At 36.0% G+C, this 19,390-nt stretch overlaps 1 protein-coding gene across 4 annotated transcripts in view; it reads left to right on the top strand.

Moving 5' to 3' along the window:
- The window catches only part of VMP1 (vacuole membrane protein 1), a 77,618-nt gene extending 59,784 nt beyond the window's left edge, over positions 1–17,834 (top strand). For all 4 annotated transcript variants that reach the window (XM_067565753.1, XM_067565755.1, XM_067565754.1 and 1 more), the window contains 2 exons: positions 13,349–13,451; positions 14,761–17,834. In XM_067565753.1, coding sequence (XP_067421854.1) covers positions 13,349–13,451; positions 14,761–14,904 — 247 coding nt within the window. In that variant the 3' untranslated portion in view covers positions 14,905–17,834. The remainder of the gene's footprint in view (positions 1–13,348; positions 13,452–14,760) is intronic.
- The last annotated feature ends 1,556 nt before the right edge of the window (positions 17,835–19,390 follow it).

Genomic DNA, 19,390 nt, shown 5'->3' with positions numbered 1-19,390 from the left:
TATGAATCAGTGACACTGCTAGCTGAAGATCTGCAATATAATCTGGTGGCTTTCTGTGATGATATATTGTGACTACCTACCAGAAAATGAACAAACTGTCACTACTTATAGTACACAGTGTTCAGATGTAGCTAAAGGTGCGGGCCCTTAGAAGAGTCGTTCCATATATTTTATAATGTGATATAATATGAAATATCTTATAAAGTGTTGGGATGAAAACCTGGGCAAAGCTTTATAATCTGCTCTATTACAAACATATTTTTTTAATTAGAAAAAGTTGCAAGCTTTTCAGAGATAAACTGTTCCTATTTTGAGAAAATACCTTTCTTTTTCCAGACTAGTGTGTTTCTTAGGAAATGATTCACACTTGTTTTAAGCTAAGATATGATTAAAAATGTCAGGGGAAGTAGGGCCAGAACACATGTAATAGCCAGTAAAAAAAGATAATTTAAAATACAATGTATGAACATACCGATTGAGAATACCGATTGAAAAGTATATTTAATCAAATGCTGAATTTCACCAGGTCACTTGGGAGATTTACCCATTCAGTCAAAAATACTGTATAATTTCATGAACCCTAGTCAATCTGAACATCCGTTACCGGCAATCCAACAAATATGTTTCCAACGCATCCTCTCTAAGCATTAAGCAGTGTATAAAACGGCTTGAATACAAACAAAATATGCAGTTAATTTGTCTCAGTATGCATGACAGTGCAAATCATGCAGTATTGCATCACTAAATTGTGCTTAACTGTTCATAAAGAACATTTGTGTGCTCAGTGGGAAATGTTGCAGACTTTTTTCATATGTTGTTCAGACTGCTCTGACACTAGAAGAATTTTCATTTTTATCAAACAATGGTTTAAACAGACAGTATTTCATCTGACTGTGACATCAGGTGTTTACAGTTTGATTTAAAAATTGATTTCTCCTGAAGGACTTTCACTTACTTTTGGGGACAAATTATTGATAGCCAGGACTTCTTTTTTTTTTTTTTTTGGTCCAATAGTTATCTACTTTTTCTTTAAAAAAAATAATTGTCTGAAGAAGAGTTTCCCTGCTAGGAATGTCTGGAAATAATTGCTATTTAAATATGTAAACTTGAAGTAGTAATGTTATACAAAGAAATTGGAGTGTCTGATGCAACATTCTTGGGCACTTCACTGATGGAACAGATCTGATTTTATTGCTTCCTGAGTTTCTCAGTGGGAGTCTGGATTGTAACAAACTTCAAAATTAATGTTTTTGTTTTTAATATTCCTTAAAAAAATAAAAGCTACCGGTTAGCAATCGTTGTCTTTTTGACATTATCCACTCCAAGCTGATTTGCTTTTTATCTTTGATCAACACTACTGCTGAGTAAGGTATATTTCCAAAGACTTCCTCAGATGCAATCTTTGGGCCAAAGCTAGTTTCTTCCTACTTCATCTGTCTTGGAGATAGTTTTACATCAAATTACTTTGAACATACTCACAAGATTTCTGCTGGATTCAGATTTTTAGTAGACAGTTGATGTCAGAGTTCAAAAATGTTCTCGGGAGACAGTAAGTTTTCTGGAATGCACCAGTATCCTTGACTTTTCTCAAGCCCAGTCTGATAGCATTACCTCATCAATTTCTTTCTAGAGTAGTATATAACACACGTTAAGCAACAGCTTGCATTAGACATTCTTAATCGTTATTAAGCATAAAACAGAATACTTAATGATCAGTAACATTAACCTTTTTAATAACATTCATTCCATTAATTTCACTTGAGATAGTTTGTTGTTGTGAGATGTTGCCTTTTGCAAAGGACAGTGTCTAAACAGAAAGAAATGTTTGTTTGTTTTTTTGGTTTTTTTTTTTTAAAGAAAATTGATATACAGGATCACCAAAGCCCAGAAGATTAAGTTGATTCGTAAGGAGAGAATTATTAACATCCTTGAAATTGTTGGTTTTATACACTAGACCATATTCTCTTTGATAAATAGATGAGTCTTAATCTACAATGAGAAACAGAGCTGTGTACAGCTCCTTTTCTTAGGATTGCAGTTGTTTGCAGATATTGCCAGATTCTGAGTTCATCGTATCCTGAACTTGTGAAACCATCCCTTTAATACAGTTCAGGGTGTTTTGGTTTCACAATTTTATTGTGTGGAGCGTTTTTCTTATATACACCCTCCCTAAACACTTCAGAATTAAATACAATTACAGAAATCAAAAGCTGAGAGATGCTGAGAGGTTTAGTGAAATAATTTTTTCAGCCAAGTTTTGAAATAAAATGGAGATGTCTGAGGCACAAAGACCTAAGGGCTTGTCTACACTTAAGGGTTACTTTGGATTGAGATAGGGTGTTAATTTAAAGCGCAGTATCTATTCCCCATGTGGACACTTGTGTTTTGGAATAAGAGTGCCTTTTTCCAGTTTAGTTTAATCCACTTCCAAAGTGATATTAATTTAAATCAGAAAAAGGTGCTTTTATTCCAAAATAAGAGCATCCACATGGGGAACTGTTCTGGAATAGCTCTTGTGGAACAGCTGTTCTGGTCAGTTTTCCCATGTAGGCAAGCTAACTGGCAACAACAGCAGAGAAAATGGCCGTCACACCAGCAGAAACCAGGTTGTATGGAGGAGGACCCAGGAAAGGAGAACAGGGCTAACTGAAGAGGATAGAGAGTAATAGAGAGAGAGCCCTAAGAAGTTGGAGAAAGACCATGGAGGATTTTAAACACAAGGAGACTAGTTTTCAATAAAATCAATGGATGAACTAGATTATTTATTTGTATTTATTGATGTGCCTAGAAGCCCCAGTCATGGCCCAGGACTTCACTGTGCTGGCTGCTGTACAAACGCAATGGCAGCCATTTCCCCAGAAAGATTACAGTCCAAATGAATGGGGAGCCAGCAAAGTTGTTTTAGGCTGGGAGACAGTGTAGTTGTACTTGGTTGTGTGTGCAGAAAGATGGGCACCACTATTCTGCCCATGCTGAAGTCTGGATTGCTGCTGATATTCAAAGTGATGTCTGAGCTGAGAAAAGGCAGACGGCAGTTGAAAGATTGGCAGGGGGAGCCTCAGATCACTCAACTACCTAGCTGGCTTCAAAACTGAGTTTGATAAATTTATGGAGGGGATGGTATGATGGGACAGCTTAATTTGGAAATTAATTGATCTTTGACTATTAGTGGTAAACATGCCAATGATGTGGGATGGGACGTTTGATGGGGTAGGTTCTGAGTTACTATAGAGAAATTCTTTGTGTGTCTGGCTGGTCAATCTTGCCCACATGCTCAGGGTTTAGCTGACCGGGCACAGTCCCTGGGGGTTTTCACCTTCCTCGTTAGCGTGGGGCACGGGGTCACTTGCTGGTGGATTCTCTGTACCTAGTCTTTAAACCATGGTTTGAGGACTTCAATAACTTAGTCATAGGTTAGGGGTCTATTACAGGAGTGGGTGGGTGAGGCCCTGTGGCCTGCGTTGTGAAGGATGGAGGATGCTGTCAGGAGAAGATGGTATATTAACTATTACTTTAGTATTCTGTGACTTAAAGATGAGGTTTGTTGATTAAGAAGCCATGTTACATGCTTTTGTACTAGTTTTAGGCCAAACTTAACCAATTTTAAAAATGTTTAATTAGTATGTATGTTGTGGGTTTTCTTTTGGTTTTTTTAAATCTTTCAATTTAATTGTTTTACCTTCATACAGCTGCAGGAATGTTTATAAAGTCACTAAGCATATTGCTTTTAAACATGATCATATTTGACTTTGAAGTGGTAATTTCAAATGGGGAATAGGAATTCCCAGAAAGCTACTAAAGAAATATTACTCAAAACCAACCATACACAGAACATTGGCAAGCTGTAACATTGCTGAATAATGTATCAGAAAGAAAAGTCCACCCTTTTATTTTATCATGCTATTAATGAGTTTCCATTGCTTAGTTATCAAAAGAGAGAGAGAAAACCTTTGTGTGTTCTAGATTCATGCTGGAAGTTCTGAACTGTCCTAAACTCTCATAGTTTTGTGTAAATAGCTGCCAAGTTTCACCCCAGAAGTAGGTGCACTTTAATAGTAAGCGAAGTTTTTATTACACATATAAATCGTAAAACCTGTTAATAAAATACTTCAGCATCCTTCAGGAATCCCATGCAAATGATCATTATTGGACCTTGCCAGTAGGAAGTTTATTCTAAGCTCAAGCAGCAAATGTTGTCATTATACAAATGCTGCCTAAACAGCACGAGAGACCTCTCTTATATTTTCATAGGAAAAGTGATTTGTATATACAATACATGTTCATATGATGTATCAGGATAAGGTATGGAGAATGTTTAAGCTGGTGAAATAAATACACTTGTTCCATTTGACAATTCCGTCTCCCCTCTAAAAATAGCGCCCAAGGAAAGTATCTGTTAATTTGGTGCAAAAGACAAACACAAAGTGAGATGTGTTCAGTCAGTGATATTTATGCAAAAATGTAGATTGAAGCATTCCTAAGCAGTTTAAGAGCTAAATTGTCAATGCCATGCCCTGCAGATTAAACTTGTAACTCCCATGAATACTGCAGAAAAGTCTGATTCAGAAAACATAGGTCTGAAAATCTAACCTGAAGTATCAAATACTTCTGAGCAATTTCTCAATCTGGGGTTTCACCTGGGCCAGTTTTTTATGGTTTAAAGTCACACAGTTGGAATTTTACTAGTTTGTACTTAGAATTAAACAGCTTACATGAAACCAGCCTCTATTCACACTTGAATCACTGACTTTATGAAGTAATGGTGTGCTGCTTCTTGTTACTTTACAATTCACAACACAACCCATTGACTCAGCAGCAAATTAGTCGTAAGTGACTCGTATGACTTTATCTGTAAAGGGCACTGTGTTTCCCTCTTGACACAATTTTTCCTCCAAAAATGTGTCAGAAAATTTCAGCCACCCAAAAAGTGTTAATTTTTTCCTTTTAAGTCTTTCCAAAAACAATACTTTTTATTTTATTTTATTTTTTTAAAGATTGGCAATGCGGATAATGATAGAAAAGGCCATAATATAGATTAACTATCTTCTCATACAGAATAGTTTAGCTCTGTGGTTTATTCTCCTTAATGTGAAAAGCGAAGCTCTTTGTCAGCTTGGGGACCCCAACAATGTAGTGTGGACCAGTGAGCATCAAATTGGCAGAATTTCACATCACTTTGATTTTAATGGAATACTGTCCGAGGATCAAGATCTGATTTACAAATCACATGTCCTGTCCGTATATGGACCTTTTTGTTTTACATAAATAAGTCAGCACTAATATGGCGCAGGAAGTCCCTATCCTGTTGAATTGGCATCAAAATTAAAGTATATATTAAAAAAGCGCTTCTAATTAGTGTTTAGACTGACTTGCTATTTATTAAAATTCCATTGAAAATAATCCAAAATGGCTGAGAACATAGATAATTTAGCAATGACTTTATTTAAAGTCTCCTGAGGTAAAAATGCTTTTGGAAGCTTACAACAATACACCTGATATTTCTTGGTGCGGTAATTCAATGGCTTTCCTCCCACAAGTATATCAGAAACCTGTGGGATTGTGCCTTTATAATACAGCCATGCACACAATGAGGAAACTCTGGCACAAAAAAGGCTTTAATAGTTTGAAAGGGACACAGATGTGAATGAAATTTGAGATGTTTTGATGCTAAAACCTTTAGACGGATCACAATAGAATTAAAATAGCTCATTTGAACAGGGCTTGTAGGATTTAAATCTGAACTAGCAAGTGAATGTTTGAAAGCTGTAGTTTTGCTTTTTAAAGATAAAACTGATTTTTCTAGTCCTTTCATAGAAGAAATATTTCTTTACAAATAACAATATTAAACAGTCTTGAAGTCTAATACAGTGATAACTCTGTTAAAGTTAGTGTTAACATACCAGAAAAATGTCTCAAGGTGAAATATTCATGACATTTAGGTCACTTGTGTATTTGAACATGTCCCAGAGAAATTAGATCAAATTTAAGACAATTTTAATTTCTTGGACACACAAGTATTTTATTTGAAGATTATTCCTAATAATGTTTCGTCTGAAATAAAAATGAAAATGAAAACAGCTTCTTAACCCCAGCTTTGCTCCCATTGACCCTAGGCATAAACCAGCTTTATTTAATTAAATGTCATCATTTTCCTTCTCCAATTTTAAAATAACACAGATGACTTATCTTTGTTTCCCCAAGTGTTTTAAAAAGCAAGGAGGCACTGATACAAATTAAAGCCAGTGGCTGTGCCCTCAATTTTAGAAGTCGGGTCTCTTTGAGCCATAGGCACCTTGGGAGAGAGTCCAGATATGTGGCAGTGTAATCTATCACGGTTGAGTCAGGCAAGGAGTCTGAGGTCCATTCTGACTCACCATGAATTGTGTCCTGGTATTGGTTGAGCCTCAGGGAAATGGATGGTTTAAATACTGTGAGAATCTTTATCAGCACAGGAAATGACAGCTCATTAAAATACTAACCGTTAAGCCTGTTAGATCACTGTCTGGAAAAAAATTTAACCCTTTGAAGGTTCAGAACTTGCCAGACAAAGTTGCATTTTTCGGGATGGTGAAGGAAGCGTACAAATCAGTCAGCTTTACTAGTCCAGTGGCACTCGAAACATATCCATTCAAACCAATTTGTCAGGGAGTTTATAACCTAGCCATAATAATCTTGTTGAGAAAATTTTAACCATGCAAAAGCATAACATCTTGAGCCCTTTTCGGGAAGGGGCAACACAGAATGTCTCATTGTGGCTATTTTAGTGAATCCCTAATTCCTCTTGTGCAGCAATGTGAACAGTAAAACATACAGCTTCCTATGTATCTTCTGTGGAGAGAACCTAGAAAGAAATGTGAAATCAGAACAGAGCAACTCAAATCTGGGTATATTAGGAGTTGTACATGACGTAAAGTAAAACTTTTCTCTAGTTTTCCACAATTTTATGCAAGTTGAAGGCCATTGCTCTGTCTGCCATTACTAGTTTGATCAAAAAGCAGAACCAGGCTTCCTCAGATCCACAGATAATGGAGGAGAGCCCAGAGCAGTCAGTTCCCTTCATTACATTAAACTGTTGGCTCTTTGTCACCACTTAACACTTTCATTTTTTGTAGAGGCAGAGAATCAGTCTGGCTTTAGGTAAGATCACTCTATTAGTGAAGTCAGAATGGCTCATGCTGACAAAAAGCAAAAGGATATTTTTCCTTTCAGCATTAAAAAACCCCCAAAAAACCACGCCACTATGTGATCATGACATGACCTTTTATCGGTTTGGTGTTTCAGTGTTAAAATAGCCCAAAAGGGCAGGGGCAGAGTAGCCAGTTCAAAACTCTTCCCGCAGCTATGGTGAACATATGCTGCTTGACTCAGAATTGGGCTGTACAGGTGTTAATCTACTCTCTACAGTTTATCACCCACAAAGGCAACATATGTCTGAATAGAGCCAAAAGGCCAGGTTAGTAAGAGGTGTGTACACAAATGTACATGCGGACTCTCTCTCTCTCTCTCTCTCTCTCTCTCTCTCTCTCTCTCTCTCTCTCTAAAACCCACCGCAAAGCCTGGGAAGTCCTGTAGAATTGATCTGAAGGCAGGTCTCAACTGGGTGTTAAATTGTGATGAAGCTGGACAGGTGTGTACTTGACTCTGGCTCTAGGTTTATTTAAAACAATACTTTACTATAGCTGTGCTACCTCTGGCCCAAATGGTAGGACCGCAGAAATATGAACCAGAATGTGATGTAGGCTCCTTTTTCCTATGAAGTGTTAATTCTTATGGACACTGTCTCTTCCGGAACATGCACAATTCCTGTGTGTTTAGTAGCCATATAGTCTGGACAAGTTTATATTAGCAGCGAGTCTTTCCAGCTTAATGGAGAGGGTGTATTTTTAAAGAGGATATTCACAAAGTGTGACTTCTGACTCAATCTTACATCACCTTTAAAATAAAGGTTTTGATCTGTTTAAGTCTGGCGGTCTGGCTGATAGTTCACATAGTGTATTTAGCATTCTGATTTAAACTATTTTTCCCCTTCACGCTATTTCCATGTAAAACTGACCTACATGTATTCAAACCTTGAGCGCTTGGCATTTCTTACTGAGCACAACCCAGAATTTAATTTCTGTTATTCAGTTCAGTTGTCTAATGGGATATGAAATTAATGTAATTTGCTAATGTCCTGATCCAGCAAAGCACATAAGCACAGGTTTAAGTCCTATTGACATAAGTGGGATTTAAGAACTTGCTCAAAATTAAGCAAGAGTTTTGAGTTGTATTGAAAATTGGTTATCTTTCATAAACTGTTCCAGTGCCACATAATGTAATGGATATGGTGGGCTAAAATTGCACCTTCAATGCTACCCAGTGTACCTATTTACACTGAGGCTCCTAATCTCCAGAAATTTATAAATCTGAATAAATTTACACATGTACATAAGCATTAATAGAATTGGGGCTATACATTGTAAATTTTCTGGTGATCTGGTGGCCTTTTCAATAAAGTATTAGTACAATGTTAGCATGGTAGAAATACAGAAGAGGATTACCCAGTCACCTCAAACTTTGACAAAATTAAATGGTTATTTTTGAGTGTTCAAAGACTATTTTTAAGGAGAATGTTAATGAAATTTCAGTAAATACAATAAAAAACAGTAAAGGGTAGCTACGGTACAAGAGGTATAATCAGTAAAAGCTAGTAAAATTAAAGTATACAATGAATAATGAAGCTCTTTCTTTAAAAAACAAAAACAAAAATGTGGATTTTAATATTCCTGAAAGTTTAATTACATTGTAACTTTGGGTGTGGCAGGATTTGATATTTTAGTATGTTCTTAAATACCTGTGAAAAAGTACTGTTAACACTTTTCTAATGGTATTCATAAATTCTAAGGCAAGTAGGGACAGTTGCCATTTAGCATGGCCTTCTGCAGAACTGAGGCCATACAAATTCCCCAAAATAATTCCTGTTTGAATTACAGTATAACTTTTAGAGAAATATTCAGTCTTGATTTAAAAATTCCCAGCGATGGAAAATCCACCACAATCCTTGATACGTTATTCCATTGATTAATTTTTTTGGTGCAGCTCTTCCAAGCAGTTGATTTTTATGAGAAAAATCTACCTCTAACACAAAGAGATTCAGGAGTTGATTTCTGCTGAAATCGTAAACACCATATCATTACCACCCTTATACATTTGAGATCTGGAGTTTGGTAGAGCTAGTCAATGATTGATTTTTTTTTTAAAACAAACAAACAAAAAAAAGAAAGATATAGAAAGTTGCAGTGTATAGTGACCTTGACACACTGATTATGATTGCTATAACCTGCAAATAAATTATCAGTGAATTCCAAGTGTGTTGGTAACTGGAACAGAAATGTGTGTTCTAAACTGTCAAACCAGAATAACCAATTTTTCACAATTCTTTAAGAGACATTTTAACTCCATTCCGCTGATATAGACAAATTATCTTCATTCAATGCTACAGTATTTCTAAAAAAAAAAAAAAAAAGAGTAAGCTCTTTAATTCAGGATCACCTAAAGTGTATCACGAAGCTTCCAAGATTTGTAAAGTTTTGTTCCATTGATGAAAAATTTACAAATCAATTTTTCAGATAAATGGCTAAAAACATTATATTAAAAAAAGGTAAATTAAAATAAGAAATATTTTTAAGCAATAGTAGCTTCCAGCTAAACAGAAGTGATTCTAAACAGATTTTAACAACATTTTGGGAAATAGGAGCAAAATCTAGTCATAAAAGGGGGGGGGGGTGTAGTAATATTATAGTGCAAATAAAGACCTTTTCACCAAATTGTTATAAATTAAGCCACTGTCTGTATCAAATGTATTTTAAGAATCAAAAACTATACTGTGATTTGTTGGAAAAGTTTATGTATTAGTGCAGTCAGAATTCCTCAAGCAGCATTCAAATTTAGTATAGGATTGTAACAAAGTAAAATAAAAAGTACAATTTCAGTTTATGCAAAGAGTGCATGTTTTATATAGTTTCTGAAATCTTATTCTGAATCCAGTTTGAGAGAGATTATTTTTGCAAGCAAGATAAAATCTAAAAATATTTTCTAAAGCTTAATATAAAAATAAAGTCAATCTCACTGATTTGCATCAATGTCAGGGACGTAATGCAGATTAGTTAATAAATACAATAGAGGGGAGTACCTCGTGGAATGTCCTTTGCTCACTTCTTATGACAATTCTAGCTGCTTTTGAAGTTTTATAATGTCTTGGTGAATGATCTTTCTATTTTAAACAAAAATTGAGGTCATACATCAGTTTACTACCTGTGTTGCTAAATCTTTGAGAGGTAGGGAGTTTTTTGTGTGTGTGTAGATTATAAAATGTGTTGATGAGTGAAGTTCTGTTGTACATTTAGATCTGTGATTTCTTATCCCATTGACTTCTTATTATTACTCTTATTTCTTTTAAAAGTTACTCTTTTTAACTCTGGAAGCTGAGAGAATCTGAACAGGATGGTAGATGAGGGAGTTTGAAGCCATTTTGTTGTTGGAGGTGATATCTTCCATCACCTTCTTTTATTCAGCCAGTTGTACAGTGATGTATGTGGGTTGCATCTAGAAAGCTGGAACCACAATACTCTTCTGAGGCTACAGCTTACACCAAGGCTGAGCGGCGCAGAACTGTGATGCAAAATGCTGTCGCTTCTGCAGTCACAGCTGCGCCCAGGAAATGGGTAGAATGCTTGAAACTGATGCTGAAATCTAGTCTATGGCTGTTGAATTAGTTGTTTGACATGCTTTGCTAAATATACATTAGGAATAGAAGAGCTGTAGTTTGTAATTAAAATGCATTTGATCAATTGCTAGCCTTAAAAAAAAATATATAATCCTGCAACTTAAATTGGGTTCTATATATTCAGTAAAATGTTGGCTCGTCAGAGTAGTGTGTGGGGAACTAGTCAGAGAATTAGTACTGCATAAATGGCTAAGTTTTTAGTGAAAGATTACAGAAATAATCAAAACTAGAGGTTTTAACCACTAAAGGTGAAGAAGAATTTTGTTTCTAGTATTTCGAATACATGTATAAGCTTGCCATTTTCTAAGTTTCACTCTAGCAAAAACATACAATGCACACTTCTTTGGCAACTGTGTAGAGTATAAATTTAAATATGCCATAAGATACAGCCAATTGTTCAATAATCCGGGACCTACATTAGAGTTCCCAAGGTCCTCCTTGTATGCCAGGCCCCAAAGGCTTACAATGTAGTTTAATGAATCTGTCATAAAGCAAACTTACTCCATCATCATTCACTATTATAAAAATGCACTAATCTAAACCCTGTCAGCTTCTTAATTTTCATTTCACTGCTCTGATATTCATTATAATTTGGAGACTAGTAGATAGTCTTGTTGGGTTTTTTGTTTTTTTTTTGTTTTTTTTAAACAAAGGGCTTGGACAACTACTTAGTTCAACTCTCATCATTTAAACATTTCTATTTTAAAAATCATGCAAGGTTTTAAAAGTAAAATATTACCTTTCATAAGCTTTTTCCTTTGTCTTATGTGTGTGTCATTTAAAAAAAAAAAAAGTACACAAGAGATGGTTTTAAAACAGTGACTCGTATTGACCAGCGAGTCATTCGGGAGAATTTCTGCTGCAAACTAACGGCTGGGCCCTTAAGGGAATTTTCTGAAGAACTGGAATGAGTTTATAAAAGCTGCTATACCCTTACATAAAATACATGCCTATATATGAACAGTCGCCTTGCAACAATTTTAGGAAAATTTACCGGCCCATCCACTAAATCTACTCACCAGTTCATCCATGTGGATTGGAAATCACTGAAGATTTTTTTAAAACTTGGCAGTTGATACAATTGCTTGCCCCAGGGTAGTGGAGCAAATGTAAATTAGCAAGGCTGATGGTGAGCTATTTGTACTTCTCTGATTCTGTGGATTTACTAAAATTCTAAATATTAAAAAACCATTGCCCTCCTTTTTAACTTGTTTTATGCACCCAGGAAAACATAATCTGTCTAGAGAAAAAGGAGTAGACGGTAATGCAGTGTAATTAATAAATGTAATTTAATCTGGGAAGCACACTAAATGATTTTGAAAATCAGATGGGCCATGTCTGCATTGGGGAAATTTTATGGGGGAAAAAAAATCCCACTAGTTCTCACTGAGATCCCTAGTGTAGACAAGTGTCCAGCCATAGGAACCTTATGTTATGCTTGGGGTCTCACCAGTACAGCGGAACTAGTGTCATCACTGATGGGAAGTTGCCATAGTGTACACAAAGGCTTAAAGTATCTCTCATGGGTAATTCTAAAGTGCCCAGAAACATGTATTAAGGAGCAAGTAGGTCGTTATGAGGGAGAGGACACCGCTCCTGACTTGATATTGATTGGTATGGTCTGCAATGGTTAGATAGTAGATACAAAAATGAGACTGATTCATTTGAGTAGCCTCAAGTTACAATTTTAAAAATGCTCTGGCATCTGCAGGATGGAATTCGGTAGCTACTTTACTAAGCCTGTCCATCTTAGGATTTCCAGCTCTTTATAAATGAGAGAAAGCACTGAATACATAAAACTTATCAGTGATCCTTTTTACAGTCATCTGAGAAGAAGGTGTTCAGTAACATACACTGTAGTTTCTATGCAAGTCATCTGCCATAAAACATGGAGTGAATCAGAACAAGGTTCATAGTTCCTTCTTTGTTCCTTTGTTAATCACTGACTAGTGGGAGGTGCCTTTAGAATTTGCTAATGCATTCTTTTTGGATAAGGATGACGCACAGATTGTCCTAATAAGGACTTAGTTTGAGAAAGGGGCCGCCTTCTTTGAGAAGATGGGGGCAAGTCATAGGGCGGGCAGTTTCTTTTTTAACTGAGGGATGACACAAGCAGAAGTCATTTCCTTATTAATCGGTTCAAACCAGTTCTTACAGGAACTGCTGGTGATAAATGTGGGACTTCTGAGAAGTCATTCATTTTATTCTTAGCCTTGCATCAGTGCACAGCCTTAGCTGAGCTTCTCCCTGGCTTTGAGGAAGTACTGTAGCATAGAGCTCTCTCTGTGTTACCTCTGAGTTTATTATCAATTTGCTGTGAAATCCTTTTCTTTTTTTTACCCTTTTTTTTTCTTTTTGAGAGTCTGGGGGGACCCAGTTGTTCCTGTTCTTCAGATGAACTGATAACACACGCCATATTATATGGGTCTCCCAACTATCCTATATGGATTGATGCCTTCTGATCTAGGGCTCTAATCTGAACTTTGTTCCTTTTGAGCCATGATGGTAAGTTTTAAAAAATAAATTATGTTCTTGTTCTTTCTCCCAAATTTTGTCTTGGTCTCTGGATGAAATTTGCATCAGTGCTGTCCCAAGTATAGGTCCCTCTCTTCAGAAGCCGTTTCAAGAATACTTGGAAGCCCAGCGAATAAAACTTCACCACAAACCTGACAATGGAGTGCCACAGGTAAGAATTTCACTCACTACCCCTTTTCCTGTCTTCTTTGCTATCCTTTGACCCCTTACCCATTTTATCTGTTTAGCTTTTTTGACTCCAGTTTTCAAAGATCTGCAAGTCTCAAAGGAGATAAGGCTTTGAATCATTTTAAAAACAAGCTGAGAAGTTCAGAGGAAAAACTGTATTTGTACTACTTACAACTGGGTTAGACATTCTGTCCATTTGGGAAAAAGCTAGGCAGCTAAGCGAAGCTGGTGGTTTCGCCTGATTTTCTATTTCTTTTTTCTAAAATAGGCAAGCTATTAAAGACCGGGGAAAGTTCAATTTATATATCCAATTATAGATAGACACCCCACCGCATCAAATATTGCTAAAGCTGTAGGATTTGAATTTCCTTTTTTCTTGTTAGCTACTTCACGCCACTTCCCAAATAAATAACCAAGCAACCAAAACACATCTTGATGGTAAAAGAGAAAATGTAAGGAAAATATGATGTTTAAAGGGGGACCTTTTAATGCTGAAATCTTTAAATACATGTCCCACAGCTTGAGATACAAAAGGATTAATTAACACCTACATTTTAGACATGATATTTTTAGGACACTAAAATATTAATATACACAAATTATTAACTTTATACTTTAAGTCTTAAGCCCTTTGTTTCTATAAACATTTGCTTTTCTAATTCTTAACAGAAAAAGGAGGGTAATTAAGGGACGATCAGTCTAGAATACTAGGCAGAAGCACGTTCTGCCCCTTGAAATAATTGTGTAGTGCAGTGCTGCCCTCCTTTGACCAAAATAGAAAGTTAGCCAAAAGCACAGGACTGGAAAACACTGCAGGAGAAGCATGATTTCTGAGTCCATCACATTAACTTCCAGCTACACAACAAGAAGCTGATAATTGGAAGCTGACGTGCTATAAGCAGTTTAGTAAAAATCGACTGTTAAGCAGTGACTGTGTTGTACGATCTGCAAATGACTAGGAATCACATCAGGCTTTGCTAATCTTGAACTTTGAGAGACAAAAAATAAAGAAACAAAATCCTGGATAATAAATCACTAATCAGCTCACCCAACAGTAATGATCATTGGTCCTGCAGTGATATGGCAGCCTCTTTCATGCTGGCATTAAAAGACCAAAGCTAGCTTTACAAAGAAGCCTGCGGGGATCCTGTTAGCTTGTGCTTGTTCCTGTTGTAGTTTGATAAATTATACAGAATCCTGAGATGGTTAGATCCTTTCCCTTCAACTAGGAAGAGAAGAATTCTTTTATATTCTGCTAATCTGCATTGTTGTTCTGTTGTTTTTTGTTTCAGGGCGAGAACTGGTTATCATGGATGTTTGAAAAACTTGTAATTGTCATGGTTTGCTATTTCATCTTGTCTATAATCAACTCCATGGCCCAAAGCTATGCCAAACGAATGCAGCAGAAGATGTACTCTGAGGAAAAGACAAAATAAACTGGGTAAACCCATTGAAATGGGTTAGCAAACATGCAAGTGATAGGTCTTACCATGTGTTAAAAATCGGCATTATTCAAAACAGGGAGAAATTTTTTAAAATCATCAATTTTTCAGCTGTAACAAGTTTTTAATTATTTTCTTTGGAAAGTAATTCACTATTTGAGAATAACTTTCATTTATGAACTTATGTATGTTAAGGTAACGTATACATTCTCTTTAATTCAGTCTGAGTTGTACTTTCTGGGGTGGCACGTGTAATGTTAAACTAATGTTGAACATAAATACTTTCCATTCAATTTAATTCCCAAAATTGATGATTTAATATTTAGCACAACTTGAGATTTGCTGATTAACTTGCAGCCTCGCCTAAAAGTAACAATTTTGTTTTGAAAGATGGCTGTCACGCCTCATCATTTCAAGGTCATTGAAATGTATGTAAATGCTAGTAGACTGGGTAACAGTCTTGCATGAACCTCATGGTAACACGAGTCCATCTGAGCTCTCAGAAATGCCTTGTCGCATCGCACATCCTCTCAGTTGGAAAAGCCGCCCTTGCAAACTTCATAATGGTGTAAGCAGAGATGGTTGATGTCAAACTGGTGCAGTTGACTTTTTTTATTCTGTATATTTAGAATGAAGTCAAGATAAAACTTTATAAAGTCATCTTTGATCATTCCAGAATTTCTTGTGTCAGTCTTTTTAAACTCTTTCTTCTCCTCAACACCTTTGGTATATTCAGTGTTTCTTAAGTTTCTTTATTAAGCCTATGTCCAGTGTATTGCATGCTTACTAATCCTTCCTGTATAGTAAGAACAAAAGCCTTTTCTTCTTCATTTTTCTTAAACTTCTTGCTCATCAGAAGGAAGTAGAAAGCATGTAGTTGGCACCTTGTACTATGGTTTGATTTATTTATTTAAGTAGGCTAGTTGAATGACGTTACTAATTTTTTTTATCATGCCACTCCTAGATGTTTGCTTAATATCAGGACTACAGAATATAGCACCACGAGTGCTGCAGGAAAAAAGTTGGGGAAGCATGGAAATCAGAAATTGACAGGTTTGATGTAAAACACAGGAATGATCATTAATAACTGTAATAAAGAACATTAAAGTATACTTAAAAATATCTAGGTATTCATTTTCTTTTAAATATTACAGATCAGTGTGTGTGAAATTAACTTATACTGACGGGATGGACTTAGTCTCTTCTTAGTAAATAGGTGACCATTCCACTGCTACTGTGTATATACAACCCTTCTCTAATAGTCCCGGAACTAGTAGGAATGTAGTTTTGTTTTATCCAGGAGGAAATTAAAATAAATTGGCTTATTTAATCAGACATTCTTAAATGGTGATGCATGGATCCTATTTAGGATAGAACTGGCTCAACACCTTTTAAATTAGATGTCTGCATATTAGAACAGGGCAGCTCTCGAACAAGGTGCAGTAAATGTGCATTTTATTCAGCCCTGCCTGAATGTTCACTTGTGTTGCCTACCGTCGTGACATCTCCATGGCTGTACCATCCTGTCGGATAGCTTATCAGACTGATGTTGACTGTTGGATCTCATGGCAACAACAGTCGGTAGGCTGTCTGACATTTTGGTATCTTTCATCTGACCGTTTGTTCATCCATCTCAAATTCTGTTTTTCATTGAACATCAACAGGCATATAAGTGTTAAAAGTTTAGAATGCAAATGATTTTAAATGTGTCTTATAACTGTTTTTCTTAAAATGTAGAAGTCTACATAAGAAACACCTTTAAAAAATTGCATTGCAAGATGTGTGTGATTTGTTTTGTTTGCTTTTGTGTGCATCATACATAACTAAACAAACTGTGACCGTGTTACTTGAATGCATGAGGAGGATTTTATATAGACTTCTCTAAACATTGCTTCTGATCAGCAGATTTCTTTTAGACCATCTAAAAATCTCTATCAGACATTTTCAAAGGCACAAATGGCAGTTAGTTGCCCAGCTCCCACTGAAAGCCGACGGGTGTTGGAGGCCCCACTCCCGTTTGTGCCTTTAAAAATCCCACAAATCTGTTGAAAGATGCAGATTTTTCTTAATGTTAATCAGTTTTCAGCTCTATTTTTTTCTCCTTCCAGTCTTGGAGATTTAAAAAAAACAAAACAAAATGTAGCAATAAATTCATATACATGCATAAAATCATGACTATTTGCTATTTCACAGCATTGGTTTAAATCAATCAAAACTTAAATTATGCAATTTGTGGTTAGTAATGTGTTGTATTCAACAGCTTTGAGGTATTTATTTTGTTTTCCCGCAACGTACTTTGCGTTAGGGAAACATTGTGGTTTGCCATTTGTACCACTTTATTTAATAGCAGCTTTGTTTTGTTCAGATCTAACATTTACCAAATATATCAGGCATTATTTTCATTTACACCAAAGCCCTTTACACCACTCTGGCAGTGTAAAGGGCCCTTAAGTGAGAGTAAATTAATTTAGGTCTACTTTAATGTCCCTTCATGCTACCAGGGTGAGATGAAAGGCCTTGTGTAACTAAGAATCTGGCCTTAGATCTTTCTGTCTCACAGTATGTCTTCAGATGATTTCTCAAGCATGCTTTTTAGTGGCCTCTTTTATCCAAAGTCTTTACAATGACTGCCTAGAGAAAAACAACCAAACAAATTGCAAGTGTCTCCCATGTGTATATATATTACTCCACAAGCCGTATTTATATGTGCCCGTTCTGATGAACTGTTCTGTAATTCTGAAAGCTTTCTGAAGTTCATCTTTTATCTGATATTTAGAGAATGGACTGAACACTATACCTGCTTCTTTCTTATCAGACACTGGATGGTGATTCTTTAATACTTAAATCAAGGTAAAAAATAAAGATTTTCAAATTGATGTCTTAATGTTTGCTCAAATAAAAATAAATATATCTCAGTGGCATAATGTTTCTCTTGGTTTCATTTCAGCAGAATAGAGTCCATTGTTGTATAATTAGCCTTTGCATGTTATCTTACAAATATGTACTGTCCCAACACAGACATTCAGTAAGCAACGTGATTCAAGAAGAGACTTCTCAACTTCATTTAACAAATTCAAAGGAAAATCCAAAGCCTTTAACAATATATGCAAAATGTGGTTTGGTCTTCTGAAATGCAAAAGATTCCTTTTGTTTGTATGGATTTCAAATGACATGGATGTTCGATATTAAAGGAGAAAATTATGCAATTAGAGCTTAACTGAATTAGATTTAATGAAGAAATATTGATAGGTAATATTTTAGTTTTCAAACGTGTGAGTTTTGTTACAGTACTAAAAGTACATATCGCACTAGTACTGGTTTGTGCATGTACAGTTCTCCTCCTGGCAGCGACCAGTAAAGTTTCCTTATTTTCCCTGCGCTCTCATTGTCCTTAAGTCCCTTGATATTTATTCTTCATGAACATGTTTTCCTTGACCCTTTGAGGAACATACAGCAATGAGCTATCAGCAGCCATAGCAGTGACAACTAATATTTTGGTTTAGCCAGACCTTGAAAGGGAAAACTGCAAGATGAAACAATTACCATTCACCAGCGTAAAATGTGGCAAAATCACTAATTTCACATGTCCACTATAAATATGAAATAACAAAGCAGTCATATTGTTGACCTAATCATTACCAAGACAGGTAGATCAGAGCTGATGTCACAGAAAGGATTTCAGCAGCTCTTCCTCTTTGATCCTCTGGAGGACTCTAGGCCAGGCCAAATGTCTGGACTGGCCTACAGGATCTCAAAGAAAATAATCTGGGATGGGAAAATTTCCAATTATAGGCAAGTTCTGTACCTCCCCCTCCACCCATAAAAATAGTTGTGGAAATTGCCTGTTCCCTGTCTCACTGACTAGCTCTGAACCACCTGTCTTTGTATGTATACTGTTTCTTGTTGGAGTTATTAAAATGGCTGCCCTAGGATTTATGCAGCTGCCCAACTCCTATTAATGGAGATTTTTAGCCAACATCAGATGTTCTTGCATACTGTTTTATAATATCTTTTCTTAATGTGCATATTGGACCTAATTTTTAAATTGGTCTCAGTCCAGCCTCAGTTTCTTTGCAAGAACGATAAATTGCAGGCCCAAATAGCCGGTGGACATCTCCCCAATTAACAGGCACAACTGAAAGTATCAAGAATACTTGTACCCATAATTGATTGCAGGTGCAAAAATAAAGGACGATGATTATGTGTATTCCTCAGAGGCAACAATAAAAATTGTAGTTTCCCTTGAAGCACATAGTTAAAAATATCTTTTAGGGGCAGTAATACGCTACAGCTTGAAATTATTCATATGCTTGACAATTGGAAATTAAATACTCTGCTTGGATTTCACATTCTATTTTTTTTTTTTTTTTAAAGTAACTACTAGCTCCCACCGGGATCCAGTAATAAGCAGTGTGTGAAAAGTGAAGGAGAAAAATAGTCAATGTTTCCTGCTAGGCTCTGGCCCCTCCTCACTGAAAAC

The sequence above is a fragment of the Emydura macquarii genome, unplaced genomic scaffold (genome assembly GCF_026122565.2).
Source record: "Emydura macquarii macquarii isolate MOO-44397 ecotype Brisbane River unplaced genomic scaffold, CSIRO-AGI_Emac_v2 contig_2699, whole genome shotgun sequence".
NCBI classification, from domain to species: Eukaryota; Metazoa; Chordata; order Testudines; family Chelidae; genus Emydura; species Emydura macquarii.
The sequence above is the reverse complement of the archived record's forward strand: the minus strand, read 5'-3'. Positions and strand labels throughout refer to the sequence as shown.